Source organism: Alligator sinensis, unplaced genomic scaffold (assembly GCF_000455745.1).
Source record: "Alligator sinensis unplaced genomic scaffold, ASM45574v1 scaffold592_1, whole genome shotgun sequence".
In the NCBI taxonomy this organism is placed as follows: Eukaryota; Metazoa; Chordata; order Crocodylia; family Alligatoridae; genus Alligator; species Alligator sinensis.
The window spans coordinates 1,631,646-1,647,098 of NW_005842214.1; the positions used below are offsets into that span (position 1 = coordinate 1,631,646).

General features: G+C 47.4%; 2 protein-coding genes across 6 annotated transcripts in view; one reads left to right on the forward strand and one right to left on the reverse strand.

Annotated features, from left to right (window-relative positions):
• The first annotated feature begins 3,048 nt into the window (after nt 1–3,048).
• On the forward strand, nt 3,049–4,769 carry CHST1 (carbohydrate sulfotransferase 1). Its single transcript, XM_006026941.3, has one exon. It carries the CDS (start codon nt 3,145–3,147, stop codon nt 4,402–4,404), a length of 1,260 nt encoding a protein of 419 aa, XP_006027003.1. The 5' UTR covers nt 3,049–3,144; the 3' UTR covers nt 4,405–4,769.
• Nucleotides 4,770–9,630: 4,861 nt separating this feature from the next.
• The window catches only part of LOC112550817 (transmembrane protein 263-like), a 273,093-nt gene continuing 267,270 nt past the window's right edge, over nt 9,631–15,453 (reverse strand). For 3 of the 5 annotated variants that reach the window (XM_025207942.1, XM_025207941.1, XM_025207940.1), the window contains one exon: nt 9,631–12,769. In XM_025207942.1, coding sequence (XP_025063727.1) covers nt 12,483–12,769 — 287 coding nt within the window. In that variant the 3' untranslated portion in view covers nt 9,631–12,482. The remainder of the gene's footprint in view (nt 12,770–15,453) is intronic. The other 2 variants (XR_003094831.1, XR_003094832.1) reach the window with 2 other exon arrangements.

The window sequence follows — 15,453 nt, forward strand, 5'->3', positions numbered from 1 at the left end:
CCTATAGAGGCCTTAATCTATGGAAAAAACTGGCCCAAAGGCTGTGCTGTGGTGCCTCTCTCACACAGCAGCCTTGTGCTTTGCCCTCTCCCATCTGTGCACGCAGAGACCAGATGCCCCCCTGGCATGTGAGCCCAGTTCACAGACACTCACAAGAAGGATCAGTTGTATCGCAGCTGTCTCCATTTTACCTGCTCTACCAGCAAACAGATGAGCACAGTATCCTGCAGGCAGCAAAAAAGCAACCTGCTGCTTGGACTCTTCATGACAGGCTGCTCACAGGAGACGGTGGCATATAGGAGAACTGTTGCAGCTGCTGGACGGGGTGCCCCCCACACCAATCACAGACCAACATGGGAATTGAGTGCCCAGAGTTGTGTTTTTCATGGGACCTGGAGTGAAAGGTGCTGAGCCCAGACATGTCAGTGTGGAGTAGAGTCTTGCACAGGGTGAGCCCATGGGCAGGGAAGAAAAGGGCCTATACTACACAGCTCATTAAAATATTGAATTATTCAACAGCTGTGTTAATTGCTTTTAAATTCCCTCCAGCATTAAGAGGCACCATCACTTGGGACATTGCAAAGCACCCAGACACCACACCCTCTTGGGAAGAGGATTTTGCTGCTTTAGACTTTTTATGTCTCCCCCTTCGCTTAACCCCCTGCTTCTTTCTGGGATGGCCCTTGTGCCATCCTCTCCCTCCCTGGCACTTTGTGTCTGCCCTGCCTTTGGTACCTGATTCCAGGGCATCCTGCCTCCAGTCCTCACTGACCAGGTTTTCTAGGCTTTCCTTTGCAAATTTAAAGTTTATCTCTAGATGCATCACACCTCTTGCTGTCCAGCCTGCCTCTGACATAAGCTTCCCCAGAAGACACATATTCAGGACAGCCTAGAGGAGAAGGCTGCTGTAGTATGGAGGAAGCCCACCTAGAAAGCTCCTGCCATGACAGTGTAGGGATGCCCCCATTTTTGAATGGCTGCTCAGAATTTCAGAGCTACGGTGAGGTTGGTTCTCATTCTGTCTCCCAATATTTTGGGGTAATGAACACTTGTCTTCTCCAAAGGCTGAAAGCCTCCTGCTCCCTCCCTTCATTCAAATGTTGCTGCATTCCCTGTGACCTAATCCACACAGGGCTGTACTCCTATTGGGATCTACTTCCAGGAAGAGACCCAAGTCCATGCTTGCAGGCAGTGAAGGAGTGACAGGTCTTTCTAAGAGCTGCTGTTGTGAACATTCATTTTTAATTCAGTTCAGTTCAGCACTGGAGTGCTGAGGGTGTTGGAACAAATTGCTGCTTGTCTCTGATCCTAGCTCCCAAAGCTTAGCTTTTGGGAAGCAGTGGTGGGGAGACAGCAGTGTGGGAACGTCCCTGGTCTCCAGGATGCACAGGCTGTCAGTGTTGTTGTTTGCTGTATTTAGGGCACTGGCCTTAGGAGTAGGAAAATAAACATCCCTTCCCCTGTCTCCCGCCCACATGCCTTCCTGGTGAATATCTCTTTTTATCAGGTCTGTACTGGAGCCCACAGCTATGTGGACGTCACCTAGTTTAGTACCTAGATTAGCCCGGATCCATTTTCTAATAATTTCTATGAGCTGCTCTCTCTGGGATGAGGCTGCCATTGGTAATGGTTGGTAAAGCTCAGCTGTGGGACCTCTGCCACCTAATAGCAAAGTGCCTCGTGTTCAGTCTATGATGCTGTCCCCCTGCAAAGAGGAAGCTCCAGATGTGTGTGACTGCTCATATGTACCTCACAGTTTCAGGCATATCCAGGTGGTTGAAGTCCTTGGAAACGAGGCTGCATGTTGTGACTCAAGTTTCCTAACCCAGCTTGGGCTGTGGTGCTACAAGGGGGGCTATTGCAACTCTGAGACAGGGAAAGGAGGGAGCTGCAATCTCTTTTACTCTAAGCAGGCACTCACTGGCCTGACTGGTCATCTCACTGCACTGCCAGCTGGCAGGGCTCTCTGTGTCTCCAGGCTTTACTTGGCAGGCTCTCTCAACCCATTCTTGCCACTTTTGCTGGGGACTGGGTGTTCAAGTGAAAGGGAATGATTGATGGGGTGACAAGTGACTCACAGACCTGGCAAAGCTCACAGTCAACGCTTATCGGACTCCATGAGTTTGTGCAGCTGCTGTGAACTTTCCTGAACTGTCTCTGTACAGAGGCGTATACACAGTGTGGGTCAGGGGCACTTGGACCCACCGTCTTCCCTGGTCTGTGTTGAGTGCAAGGCATGGAGTGAGGTGCGAGTCATACATTTTTTGCATTACTTTCCTCCAGGAAGGATCCAGCTTCCTGGGTTGGTGTGGGGTTGGGAGGCATGCAGTATGGGACCATATCGCTGACCCATGCAGCTATGATGAATATTGACTTTACTCAACCACTCACTGTCTTATCTGAACTGTCATTTCACAGTCCGGCATCCATTCAGTACAAGGGTTTTTAGTGATATCTTTTATTGAACCAACTGTACAGTTAGGAGAGATGTTAGACAAGCTTTTGGTACAAAGTGCCCTTCCTCAGGTCTGGGAAAGAAACAGAAATGGCCTATGCTGCATGTCAGATAAAACATTGGCTTCTGTGTAACTCCATTTTTCAAAGAAAATAAATACAAAACTTCTCACGTAAAAGAAATCTTCTCACAGAAGAATTACAGCATTTCTGACCTCATAGTCCTTATACTCAAAGGAAAACTACAAAACACCTTCAGACAGTGGGCCCAGGGACAAAATTCATAACACCATAGACTAAACATAGATGTCCTTTCTAAGCTCTCTGTACTCCATAGGTACCTTTCCATAGGTAGGCTCCTTTCCCTTCTGAATGGTCTTGTTCTTTTATATAATTAGGTCATCTATTCAACTAAACTTCTCTTGCTTTGCCGTTACTACTGATAACTTCTCTTCACTTCTAATTTTCAGCCCTCCTGATCTAAGTTTCTTTTACGTATGGAATTAAACACAAGCCATTGTTTTATCCCTTGCTTCTTGCATAGACCATCCTGACTATAAAACCAATTACATTCAGGACAAGGAATACTAGGGTCATCATGGGCAAAGTTTCCTTCTCTACTGCTAACCTCTTTTCTGTGTTGCAGCTACTAAGACAACCTGAGAAGAAGCTCCATGAAGGTGACCAGCCATGCAATGTTCCTGGAAGGCTGTCCTCCTACTAGCTTTGGCATCCATTGCTATCCAGTACACAGCTATCCGAACTTTCACTGCCAAATCCTTCCACAGCTGTCCTATCCCCAACCCAGTGAACTGCAGCCTGAGCCAGGAGACTGATTCAGCCGACAGGCTATGTGACGAGAACCCCACCTTCACTTACAACCTCTCCAGGAAGACGCACGTCCTTATCCTGGCCACCACCAGGAGTGGCTCTTCTTTTGTTGGACAGCTGTTTAACCAGCACTTTGATGTCTTCTATTTATTTGAGCCCCTCTACCATGTCCAGTACACCCTGATCCCAAAGCTGACACAGAGCAAGAGCACCACTGACAGGCGGGTCATGCTGGGTGCCAGCAGAGACCTGCTGAGGAGCCTTTATGACTGTGACCTCTACTTCCTGGAGAACTACATCAAACCCCAACCAGTGAACCACACGACAGACCGGCTCTTCCGCAGAGGGGCCAGCAAGGCCCTGTGCTCTCCTCCGGTTTGCGAATCTCTGGGTCCCATCGACCTCCACCTGGAGGAAGGGGACTGTGTGAAGAAATGTGGCACCTTGAACCTGACATTGGCCACAGAGTCTTGCAAAGAGCACGGGCATGTGGCCATCAAAACAGTGCGTGTGCCAGAGGTCAGTGACCTCAGGGCCTTGGTGGAGGACCCTAGACTAAACCTGAAGGTCATACAGTTGGTGAGAGATCCCAGGGGTATCTTGGCTTCCAGGAGCGAGACCTTCCGGGACACCTACAGGCTGTGGAGGATCTGGGATGGCACTGGCAGGAAGCCGTACAACCTGGATGTGACTCAGCTCACCACAGTCTGCGAAGACTTCCTGAACTCTGTTTCCACAGGGCTAAACAGGCCCCCTTGGCTCAAAGGAAAGTACATGCTAGTGAGATATGAAGACCTGGCCCGAAACCCTATGAAAAAGACTGAGGAGATTTATGACTTCCTGGGCATCCCCATGGACAGCAACGTCGAGAGGTGGATACAGAACAACACGCGAGGAGACAGGTCCTCGGCCAAACACAAGTATGGGACCGTCCGAAATTCAGCAGCAACAGCGGAGAAATGGCGGTTCCGCCTCTCCTATGAGATTGTGGAGTTTACGCAGAACGCCTGCCAGCAGGTGCTAGTGCAGCTCGGTTACAAAATGGCGGGTTCCGAGGAAGAGCTGAAAAACCTTTCCATCAGCCTCGTGGAAGACAGGGACTTCCTGCCCTTCTCGTAACACAGCCATTGGGGGCTTGTGCTCTATTTTTAATATCTAACTGTTGCCTTATTTTATTTTAATTTGTTCCCCACCCAAACCCCCTTTTTCTCTCCAAAATTTGCACTAAATCTTGAATGGGAATCTCAATGGAGTTACAGTGAAGAGGCTGTCACCTCTCACCAATGTGCTTTGGACGCAAAGGAATTGGGTCTCAGAGCAAGAGCTAAAACTGTGGATGGGTAACAATGTTTACAAAACACACACACACACACACACACACACACACACACACACACACAATGTATAAAAACATCCTTCAAGCTTTCCAAACCGAAGGGTACCTGGGGTACTGTACTTTTGCACTGTTTACTTTTACAATGTAAGAGATAAATCTATATATATATATAATTTATGAATGGTGTTGTCACTTCAAGAATAATTCTCTTTGCCTCCTGATTATAAGCAGGTTATACTTTTAGCTGAATGTGGAATAACCTCGTTTTTGATCTCGTTTCAATATGTCTGTTTGTTTAAGTCATGTTATCGGGCTGGGCAGTCAGTCGATCGTTGATCCATGGTTGTTTGGTAACACCTGTGATATTTCTTTGAGCCAAAAGAAATTGATTGGGCGGTTTGGCAAAAAGAAACAAAATTAATGCTTTATTTCTGTGTTTTCTGTAAATAAAAGAGTGCAATAAAACTGACTTGGAGGTGAACTTTGACTGGAGGAGCTCCTCAGAGGCAACAGATGGACAGAAACACGATTAAAATTTAATGGCACTGATAGAGAAGGGTTGACCCACAATAGCTCTGGTAGTGTGTCCCCTCTGGAATGTAGGGCTGGGCTGGAGGAATGATGGCAGGAGACACATAAAGAAGCGCTAGGCCACGCAGGCTGAGGAAGGCCTGGTCTAGTCCTGGAGAGTCATTCAGAGCTGGGGGAAGGAATGGAACTTCAGAATTCATTGCTGGCTGCAAAGCATGTGAAAATGCAGCTAGTTCAGTTACAACAGCAACAATCCCATGTTGTCTACTGGCCTGGAGGCTCTTGGCTTGAGCACTAACAAGAGGCCCACTAGGAGAGGCCAGCAGCCTGGCTACCGCACTGTGGGAAGGGGCTAGCCCAAGTAGCAGGACATCTGGCCAAGGCACTGGAGATACTCTTTTTAGACTCTTGGGTCTGACTCCCTCACTGCTGGCCAGCAGGTGTTAGTGAGTCTAGGTAAAAATACTAGCATTAATAATTTGTCTAACAGTAAGTTGGGGAGTCCCAGCTGGGATCAATGCTTCACTGTGCTTGGCATTTCACTAATGCAGAGCAAGAGACACCCCCTGTCCTGGACAACCTGTAGTTGAAATAAGACAGATAAAGGGTGTTTGAGGAAACAGGGACACAGAGTGCTGAAGTGATTCACCCAGCAGGTCAAGAGAAGAACAAAGATCCTGAAACCAGTTTTCCTGGGTTAGCGCTGTCTGTTAGGGCTCCCTCGCTCTGCTTCCTCTCCAGGGAGCAGGCAGGGACCCACCTGAAGAAGAGCTCCAGTGGAAGATGGACTCCAGGGAACAGGGGTTCTCTTGGCAGAAGGGGGAGGTGTGTCTTAGGGGATATGCCTTCCATTTGGTTTATGACTGATTTCAATAGGAAGTGGATTTGAGCTGGGGAGCTGTAATGACCGTGCACAAAACCAGCTGAAGACCTAGCAGAAACTGCCTGCTTGCTACACTTACAAAAGCCAAGAGGAGGAGGACAGGGGTTAAAGAGAAGGGAGGTGGGTGGGAGGCTGCATGATTCTCAGTTAAACTGTCCTTTAAAGACCTTTGGAAGTGCAGGAGCATCTGCCACAAGAGTCTGAGCTCATCTTGCTCATGGCATTTTGCAAACTGGCCTCACTTGAAAAATAGAAACCTATTTTAACTGGAAGTGGCCATAAAAGGTCAGCAGAAAGATGAGTCTAGTGGTCGCTCCTTGGAGTTTGCAGGGACAGGAGAAGCACCTTATAAATCATCTGTGCTAGCTGCAGTGAGTGGCTCAGTGAGGCAGAATGGAAACACCTGCAGCAATCGCTACCATAGCTCTGCTGGCAGCCCAGAGATTGCAACTGCTCTCAGACCCCAGCACCGGATGCCGATGCCCTGGGATGTACCATCTTCAGAGGTTGAACCTCCCTGAAAAAGATGAGGGAACCTCATGTTTCACCAAGCCCATAAGACGCATGTTGGTCACCCCAACCCTAGCAGATGACATGCTGAGCACCCACAGAGGCAAGGCAGCACATCCAGTGTTGGACCACAGAGGTGTTCTGGGCCAAGTGCATCACTAATAAACACGTTATTCTCCAAAGCATTAGTTGGCAGGAAAATGGCAGCCTGCCTTTAGAAGATGCTATTTGAAAGTAAATAAATGGCTTGATTGGCCCATTACTACTTACTGAAGTAAATGGATTCTTTTGTTGACGCTTTCAGATTGAGCATTTCACTCTGAACATTACCTGGTAATGGCCTCGTTAGCAACTGCTTTTATTGTCTGGACTGATGTGTTTTATGCAGGGCAGAGAAATGATAAATGGGGGAAGCCACAGCTAGCCAAGGAGCTTGGGCCCCTGCTGGAGCCAGCCTGTTATTCTCCCTTCATTCTCCTCCTAAAGCTCATTTTAAATTTTCCTGAAGCTTTAGTCTGCCCCTTGCTTATCACAACCTTGCTAGTTCAGCCATATCTTAATGCTGTCAGTTCCCCTACCACGGCTATGTTTGCATCCTGCTCTAGTGTCACTTGAAATCATCCCAATTTCATTTCCTTTATGGAGCTGGGACTGCATCCTAGTGTGAAACATGGTGGCAGGTGCAAGATGGGGCACTGAGCCAGAGGGACCCAGTGATGCACCAGTCCCAGCACTGAGCAGACCAGTAACTTCAGCAAATTCACTGCCCATTTGTGGTGGATTCAGTGCCTCTTCATCACAAACTCAAACCTGAGCACAAGCACAATAGGCTGAATTACTACAGTGCTGTTCAGGCTGCGCTCCCTATGGCTCAACAGACAATTACCGAATGGGTCCTTTGCCTGGCTCCCAACAGTTGGAGGGCTGCTCTCAAGTAGAGAGGGGAGCACGACCCTATGGCTATGAGAAAACCATGGTGAGGGCAGTGCCCAGGTTGGCATGGGCCACAATGGAACTTGCTAACTTTCACATGGATAGAAGGAGACCAAAAGGAGAGAAGGGCAGTTGGCTTGTTTGCTCTTTGTTAGGAGCACAGTGATGCATTCGGCAACTTGAAAACCATGTCTTAGTATAAGCAAGGACAGAGATGCAGCCCTGACTGGAATGGGCTTGGTGAGGCCTGGAGGTCACATCTGATTTTCCATTTAATTATTCTGCCTCCTTTTAATGGTATTTTGTTCTATCCCCCTTCTCCTTACTCCCCAGAGACAAGGACTGACACAACAGAGAGTTTTATCCTCAAATTTTACTGTATTTAAAATACAGAGATGCAGAATATTGCCAGAAACACAATGCAAAACAAAAAACTCCAAACCTGGAAACAAACTGCTTACATTGAAATGATAAAGAACAGAAGTATCCTCCTAAGCTTACTGCACCATCTCTAATGCCACTAGGAGCCCTGGGCTGGGGGCTTGAAGAGTTGTTTAGAGTGGGTGGATTGCCTTGGAGCTGCTGTATTTAGAGGGCAGAGAGCTTCTCAACCAAATACATGGAGAAGAAAGGTGGGCACCCCCATCCTCCCCTCATTTCCACATTTGCATACATCCTGGGTTTTATATGAACTGCTTTGGGATGACAGAGACACATATATGACCCATGACATGAGGAGCATTTTAGAGAGGGAATACAGAGAAAATATACTCAGAGATATTTTTTTTATAGCAAACTAACTGGAATGGATCACAACTGAGGAAACACACTCCCGGGGCTTTGTCCTCTTTCCCTCACCAGAGAAACAGTCAGAGCAGAGGAAATGGGGTCATACTCCCATTTCCCTAATTTCAGAGCCACCCAGATGACTTCCTAATGAGAATTTCACCTGGGGAGGAAGGGAAAATGAAAGAAGAAAAAGAACGAGATGGAGAGGATATTAAGGCAGGAAGAGTGGATGAGGAATTGCTAGGGGTTCAGCCCCCCCCCCATTTTGCAATGCTGCCCTCTTCACCAGCTGAACACACCTTGCACAGAGCAAAGAAGTCATCACTTCTAGGTTACAATGTCTACATGAAAAAAATGGACCATCAAGAAGCTCCCTTACATCAGTCTGACCATTGCCCTTTGACTGGAAATGCTAACTAGCTCTTTGCTTTAGTATGACAGGGGTTTTGCATGGAGGGGCAGACAGGAGACAGCTCATTGCTGATTCAGAGGCTAATACCAGTGTGATATAATCAGTGCAAAAACAGTGTGTGATGGCCAGCATTGGCTCATCTAGGCAATGTTACAAGTTGTCATGAAAAATGGATGTTCAATGCAAGGGAGGTGCCTTCTGAACCCCACTGAGAAGAGCCTCAGCTTAGGACGCTCCCCAGTATCTTCCTGCCCAGTTGCATTAACTCCATTATCCCTTTGTCCTCCATGCTTCCTACTCCACCATTCCCTACTAGCAGGTGCCAACTACAGCAGCACTGTCTTGTTCAATTGACTGGGATCAGTACTTTAAAGGGGTCCTAGACATTTCCCAGATGGTGCTTCCATTCTTCTGTACAGCCTGGTAATGGTGAAGAGGCTTGGGGGACTTGATCCAAGCCATGTTTACAGCGAGCTCACCCACTATTCTTGCTTGCATACTTCCCACTTGCTGCTATAGGCCCCAAGCTCTACACAAGCTGGGCTGCCAGAACAGAAATCCTGACCATTTCTTCACCCCTATTCTCTCCTTCTGAAGCTATCACACAAGGGCCATTCCTGAGCTGATCAAGAGTTTTCTTCCATTTAGTCTTCATCTGACGAAAAAGTTACATACGGATGGTGAAGACAGGAAAGAAGAACTCAGGGAAAGGTCTTGAAAGGAGCCCCTAATGTCAATGTAATGGTACTAAGAACAGAATGGGCTCAAGAAATGCTTTCATTTTGTTCACCCCCTTGTGCTCTACTATTCCACGTGTGGTTCTGGGAAATGGGGTCTTGAGGAGGAGCTGGTAGTAAAAAGTCCTTCCATCCCCAAGGAGAACTGACAGCAAGGGGCTGGCGGGGGTGAGAGGACAGAAAAAATTTCCTGATCTGCTCTCCATCAGTGTGAGAGTTCAGAAAAAATTTCCTGATCTGCTCTCCATCAGTCCCTTTGTGGAAACTGTCGAAGGGAAGTCTCTATGTTATCTGTCTCCTCCTGACCTAGGGTTTGGGAGGCACCAGATGGCCATTCATCTACTTTGCCCAGCAAATGTATCAAACAGGAGAGAGATGTTGACAGCTTAGCTAATGATGGACATTTATTAGCTGCAGGGTCAGGGCAGGATTTAGAAGAACAAGGAAAAAATCAAGATGCACCCAGGGAAGGGTGATGAATGAGGGTGCACAGACTGCTTGGTAGATGGGAAGAGCTGAGTAAAACTTCCCAGGGCCTTGCTGATTGCTGAAGAATATTCCAGCAGGGTATAGATGCACAGATTGAAGTCTGATCTCTCTGAAGTTGCTGTCTTCAGAGACAAACCTAACATGTCTGTGTCAGTCAGGCCGGCAGAAAAAAGCATCAGCAAAGCAGTTTCCTCTTTAAAAACAAAGCAGCAGGTCAAGCCATTTTCATTCTACAAAGAGCTACATACTGCAACGATCAGCAAATTCTTTGCCACTGCAAATAGCAAGGTCCATTTCCCAGCAAGGGTGACGGAGAGAGACCACGAAACTCAGCTTGGCTAGTGAAGGATCCTGGTCAACTCAAATCAGGCCAAAAAGTGGTTTTCAGAAAAAGTCAAAATTGAAAAAGGTTCATGAGTCCAAGAAAAAAAAAAAAAGTCAGTGAAAAGGTTTCTTGCCCCTGTATTTAAATATTCCCTGACATCAGAGACCCAAACCCACCAACATCACAACTGCAGAAAACCATGAAGTGGAACAGACTAGGAACAGAAAGAGAGAACAAACTAGGCTGGGTTCATTCTTCAAAATAAAGGGCAAAACTGGAACAAACAGCACAGATGGGAGAAAAGGAGATTTTTTTTATACATTCTTTTGGTTTTAATAAACTAAATGGTTAGGCACCTTGGGAAAAACTGTCTTCCACAACATGATTTTTATTTTGACAGTGTCCCTATATAAAAACCTATATGCTAGAAGTGCCAAAGGTGAATATATAAACTCCTCTGCTGCAGTGGCACAGTTGCATTTACCTGGCTGAGAACATGCCTGTGGACTGGCAGATTACAGACACGCACACTAACATACAGGCATATTTATAAAATACAGCACAAACACTGCTTCATTTTTCTATACACCCAACCTCTAACAATCTAGGTTAACAACCTGACAGAAGCCAGGAAAGGCAAAATTAATGTTGGAACCTGGGGTCTTCTTCATCCCATTAATTCTAGGGCTTCCAGGGGACATGTGTGTGCGTGTGCGTGCGCATAAGAGATCATGCGACTCCTGGAGCACTTTGTGGTGGGTTCAGGATGGAGAGGCAACTCTGGGCTTAATATGGGTTTCTGGGCTTTTTCTGAGCTAAAGAGCTCAGGGTGATTTTTCTTCAATGCAACATGCTTATTCACCTGGGGCAGGCTGGAGCTCCACAAGCAGTGGGTTACAGGAGGTGCTCACAACAGGATCACCCATTTGAGTGCACTTGCATAGGGAAATCACTTTCTAAAGCAAATCGGTGGGCTCACAATGGCGCCAGTGCAGTGTAGGGAGTTGCCCTTGAGCTGCTGAGCCCTGGCAAAAGTGACGTCCTAGACTACGGCTCACTGCAGTACTCAGACAAGATGGAGGAACATGCTTCACCACAGTGTAGAACAATGTCTGAGCAGTGGTAGCATGAGTCAGGCTTAGAGTCAAAGTGACCCTGCTGCATTTACCTGGCTGAGAACATGCACACGGGGAAACTCCAATGGGGCTGAACTTACTTGCATGGGGGCTAAGCTTGTCTTCCCAGTGAGAAGAACATTACTACCTCCTTATGATGGAAGCAGCACTGGCCATAGCCATAGCCACTGGCCATAGCCTGGCAGTGCTGCCTCTTGCTATGGAGTTACAGGGGCCCGGTAGCTCTGTAATAACACTGCATTGGTGCCAGTCATTTCCCACCATGAACTAAGGTGACCTACGTTCTCCCTTCTTCCACTCTCAAATAGCAAACAGATTTGCTCCTCCATCACAGCCACCCTTGAACAAGGAAATCTGCCCCAAGGTTTTATGGCATGAAGCATACAACATGCTTGTGTGGCATCACCAGGACTTCTGGTTGGGGCTCAGGGTTCCATCTTTAAAGGACACATTTAGCCTGAGTGCATGGCTGGGAGAGCCAACCTGAGGACTATGGCCTATTAACAAAGGATCTCAGTCGTCCTCTTGATTTTGCCAGCAGGGGAGGAGGAAGCCTTTTCCTATTTATGGTAGATCACCTTCATATTCTTGGAATTTTCTTCATGGCAGATTTCCTCCTCCCCTGCCTGAAGGCAGATCCCTAAGAATCTCTCAGAGCCAAGGAACTGGACTATTACAGAGACTGCTTCCCCAACTGAGGCTGAATCCAACTAAAATAAAATGAAAGGACCATCAGGAACATGTGTGCTCTCAATGCTAGGACACAGTTTTTCCCACCCACCCACTGTCTCCAGAGAGATGGAGCCCAGTGCTTACTCCAACCCTTTTAGTACTCAGGAGAGCAAGAAGGGGAGAAGGAAATTTCAAGGTAGAGACAACTGCGTCTTTAAAGCCCTCGGAATAGAGATAGTTCCCAGTAGGTGATGGGAGTGAAAGGCATTTGCAGTGTCTCTGTGAACTTTGAGCCAGGCAGGTGGTGCTGAACAGGCTGCAGCTGGAGTCTGCACTGGTACTTATCCCCTCCCTGAGGTGGCCATTTCCAATCTGAAGAGGTGCTGTGTAGGGGGGGGGAGCATATGGACAAGTTGATTTTTCAGAAGGAAGCTGCAATCGTGGCTAGTCAGCCTTGTCCTTCTTCTTTGCAGTGAAAGGGACTTTGCTGGCAACTGCACTGCCCACGGCTCCCATGCCACCGGTCACTACTGAGACGCTGCCCTTTACCAGTCCAACACCAGCAGCAGGGACACTGCTCACAGCTGTTTTGGTGAGTTCCAGGCTCTTGCTGCCAACCCAGGCAACTCCTCCTAATGTGGCACCCACAGCTCCCCGGGTAATGCTGAACAGGCCTCCTGTCACTCTCCAGATCACTCCAGCCTGTTGCTGAGGATGGTCCTTGCTGGAGTCTGCAGGGAGAAGGGAGGAGAGAGAGAGAGACAATAGGGAAGAAATTAGAAGCATTAACTCTTTGCCATCTGGCACAGTGGGAAGAGACAGGCACACCCCACTAAGCTTCTCCTCTCCCAAGGCTTTCATCTTATTAGAATGCCTTGGGGATGTTCTCCTTAGGTCTCTGGAGCAACCAGTAAAGAGACTGTACCTAGCCCATAGCCCTGTACATTTGAGGAAGTTTTGTGTGTGCTGGGTAATTGCCCATGTGCTACAGAAGGGAGCAATCAAGTTCCATTATGTACCATGAAATATTTGTGACCTGATTGAAGGTATTCCCCATTACCTAGATATGTAAGCCCTCTCCTTCTTCCACCCTATCTAATGCTGGCAAGGCACACTGTTTACTACCATAAAATGCTGGCAAGGCACACTGTTTACTACCATGTCACATATTAGAGATTGCTAGCATGGGATACCAAAACTACAAGAGCTGAAAAGGGTGAAATTCTAGTGGGCCTATGGACACTCAGAAGTTAGAGTAGGTATACATTGGAATTGGCAGTGTGACTGTGGCATAAACAAGCATACCCTCAGTGGCTTGACTTAAGCTAGCACAGGAAAACACTACGGTAAAGATATAATAGCATGCCCTTCCTCTGGGGACCTCAGAGTGATGCTCAGGTTGCTAGCTGGTGCTGAAGGCAATGTCACCATACCTTCACTGCTATTATTATGTATCCTAGCTGGGTGAAAGCTGGCATGGGTATGCCCACCCATGCTGCAATCACACTTCCCAATTCTGGTGGAGACTTGTCCTGAATGCATAGCCTGGTGCCGCGTTCACCATTTGCTGGGGAGATGGCTGGTCGCCACCTTCTACTTGTGGTGTCCTAATTTTTCATCTCTGATGTTGTCTTGTACGCTGTCCCCTCACCTTGCATCTGCTGCAAAGAATCAACTGTTCTTTGTAGCAGAGTGAGATATTTTAGGTACTGTGGTTTCTCATTTGCTGCTAGTTCTATACAGGAGCAATACTACAACCAATCTCATGAAAACAGCAAAGGAATCATGGTGGGCAGGAGAGGAAACTTCTATTGGGAATACTGAAGTATTGAGACAGTAGTCCTTTCTAACCCAATGCTGATCCATGAACCCATTTTAATTCAGTAGCTGAGTTTTTAATGGGGACATGCTCCCCATGATCTGGGAAGTGAGGAAACCATGGAGATGAACAGTAAGCTGTTGAAAGTCTACAAGCAACATGGCATAATGACATGCCTGCACAGATCCCAGGCCAGTAGTCCTGTCAGAACTAGTATGTCACTTGGCAAAGAGCACTGCAAAGATTCTGTAATCGCTGTGAAGGCAGATACTCCCAGGAGCTCAGTGAGATCCCTTAGCACTTCTATGTTCTCTGGAACATGCAAAGGAACTGAGCCTGGAATATATTTCACCAAAAAACCTCTCAAAGCAACTCAGTAATGGAATTCCCACTGAGATGCAGCATCTTGTTCCCAGCCACATCCCTGGAGTGCACTGGGTGAATGGGCCACTGACACTTGAATGTTACAGGCAATTATCCCAGTGAGTGGAGAACAGCTTACTATAATTTAAACATGGGCTGCAAGATGGCTATAGTTTCTTCCCTTGGGTCCTAGGGATTCACAGGTTTCATGCTGCAACTTGTGCTCACTTTTGCCCTCCTCTCAGCTCTAATGACCACTGCTCCTCTTAAAGGGAGCCCCCGGTTTGTTTACTCACGTAGCCAAACCAGTGAGCTGTGCTCCTCTTTGAATGCTAATAATATTCCAGTCAACAGAAGAATCCATCTGGAAAACTCCCTTTTGATATCTCCACCCATTTTCATTTTTCACACAGATTACAGCCAATATTGATTCAGTCAGTGGATCTCCTCTACTAGCAAGCAAACGACTTGGGAGCTTCAGAAAGCATATAGAATAGCTAACAGCACAGCAAGGCCGTGTGATGTTGTACACCATGGCTGATGGGAGCTGTCAAAGCCAAATCTACTATGCAAAACCTATTACTGCTGTTTTGCTCCCCTTCCCAACACCTCCACCACTGTTTTCCTTATCCACCTGATCCTTGTTGCCATAAGTGTAGACTGCGAGCTCTCTGGAGCCCAAACCGTCTTTTCTGTGCAGCACAACAGCAATCTTAAGTGCTGCTGGGAAACATGCTTTAAGAAGCAACATGCCAACAGTGCCCAGCACCAGCAAAGGATATATTTTACCCCTGGAAGAACTGGCTTCCCCAGTATACATACAGAGGAAGGGAGGATTTATACCTCACTGTGCAGGTCTGAAATGTGCTGTGTATGATAAGCACAGCTGCATCCCATCAGATGGATGAATAATTGGCTGCCCCACTGTCACTCTGGGAGGAGGAACACAGCTCCAGCTCTTTTGCATGCAAACAGCAAAAGGAGTATCTTTGTAGTCTCCACCCTGGTCGGGTACGTTGAGTAAACTGGGGCCTCCTTGGTTCAGATAGTGTCCAAGGAGCATTCCTTGGTATCATGCAGGCTGCTTAGCAGGATCATCAGTAACCTGCAGCTAAATCTTGAGACAGGGTGTTTGCTGGGGGTTATCAGATGACAGGTCTGAATAAGCTCTGGATGTTTCCATGCTGAGCTGACCAACCTGGTCTGCAATATTGGGTGTGACCAGCGTTCCTG

Coding starts and splice junctions, on each gene's coding strand:
- CHST1 (XM_006026941.3), top strand. CDS start 3,145: ATGCAATGTTCCTGGAAGGCTGTCCTCCTACTAGCTTTGGCATCCATT.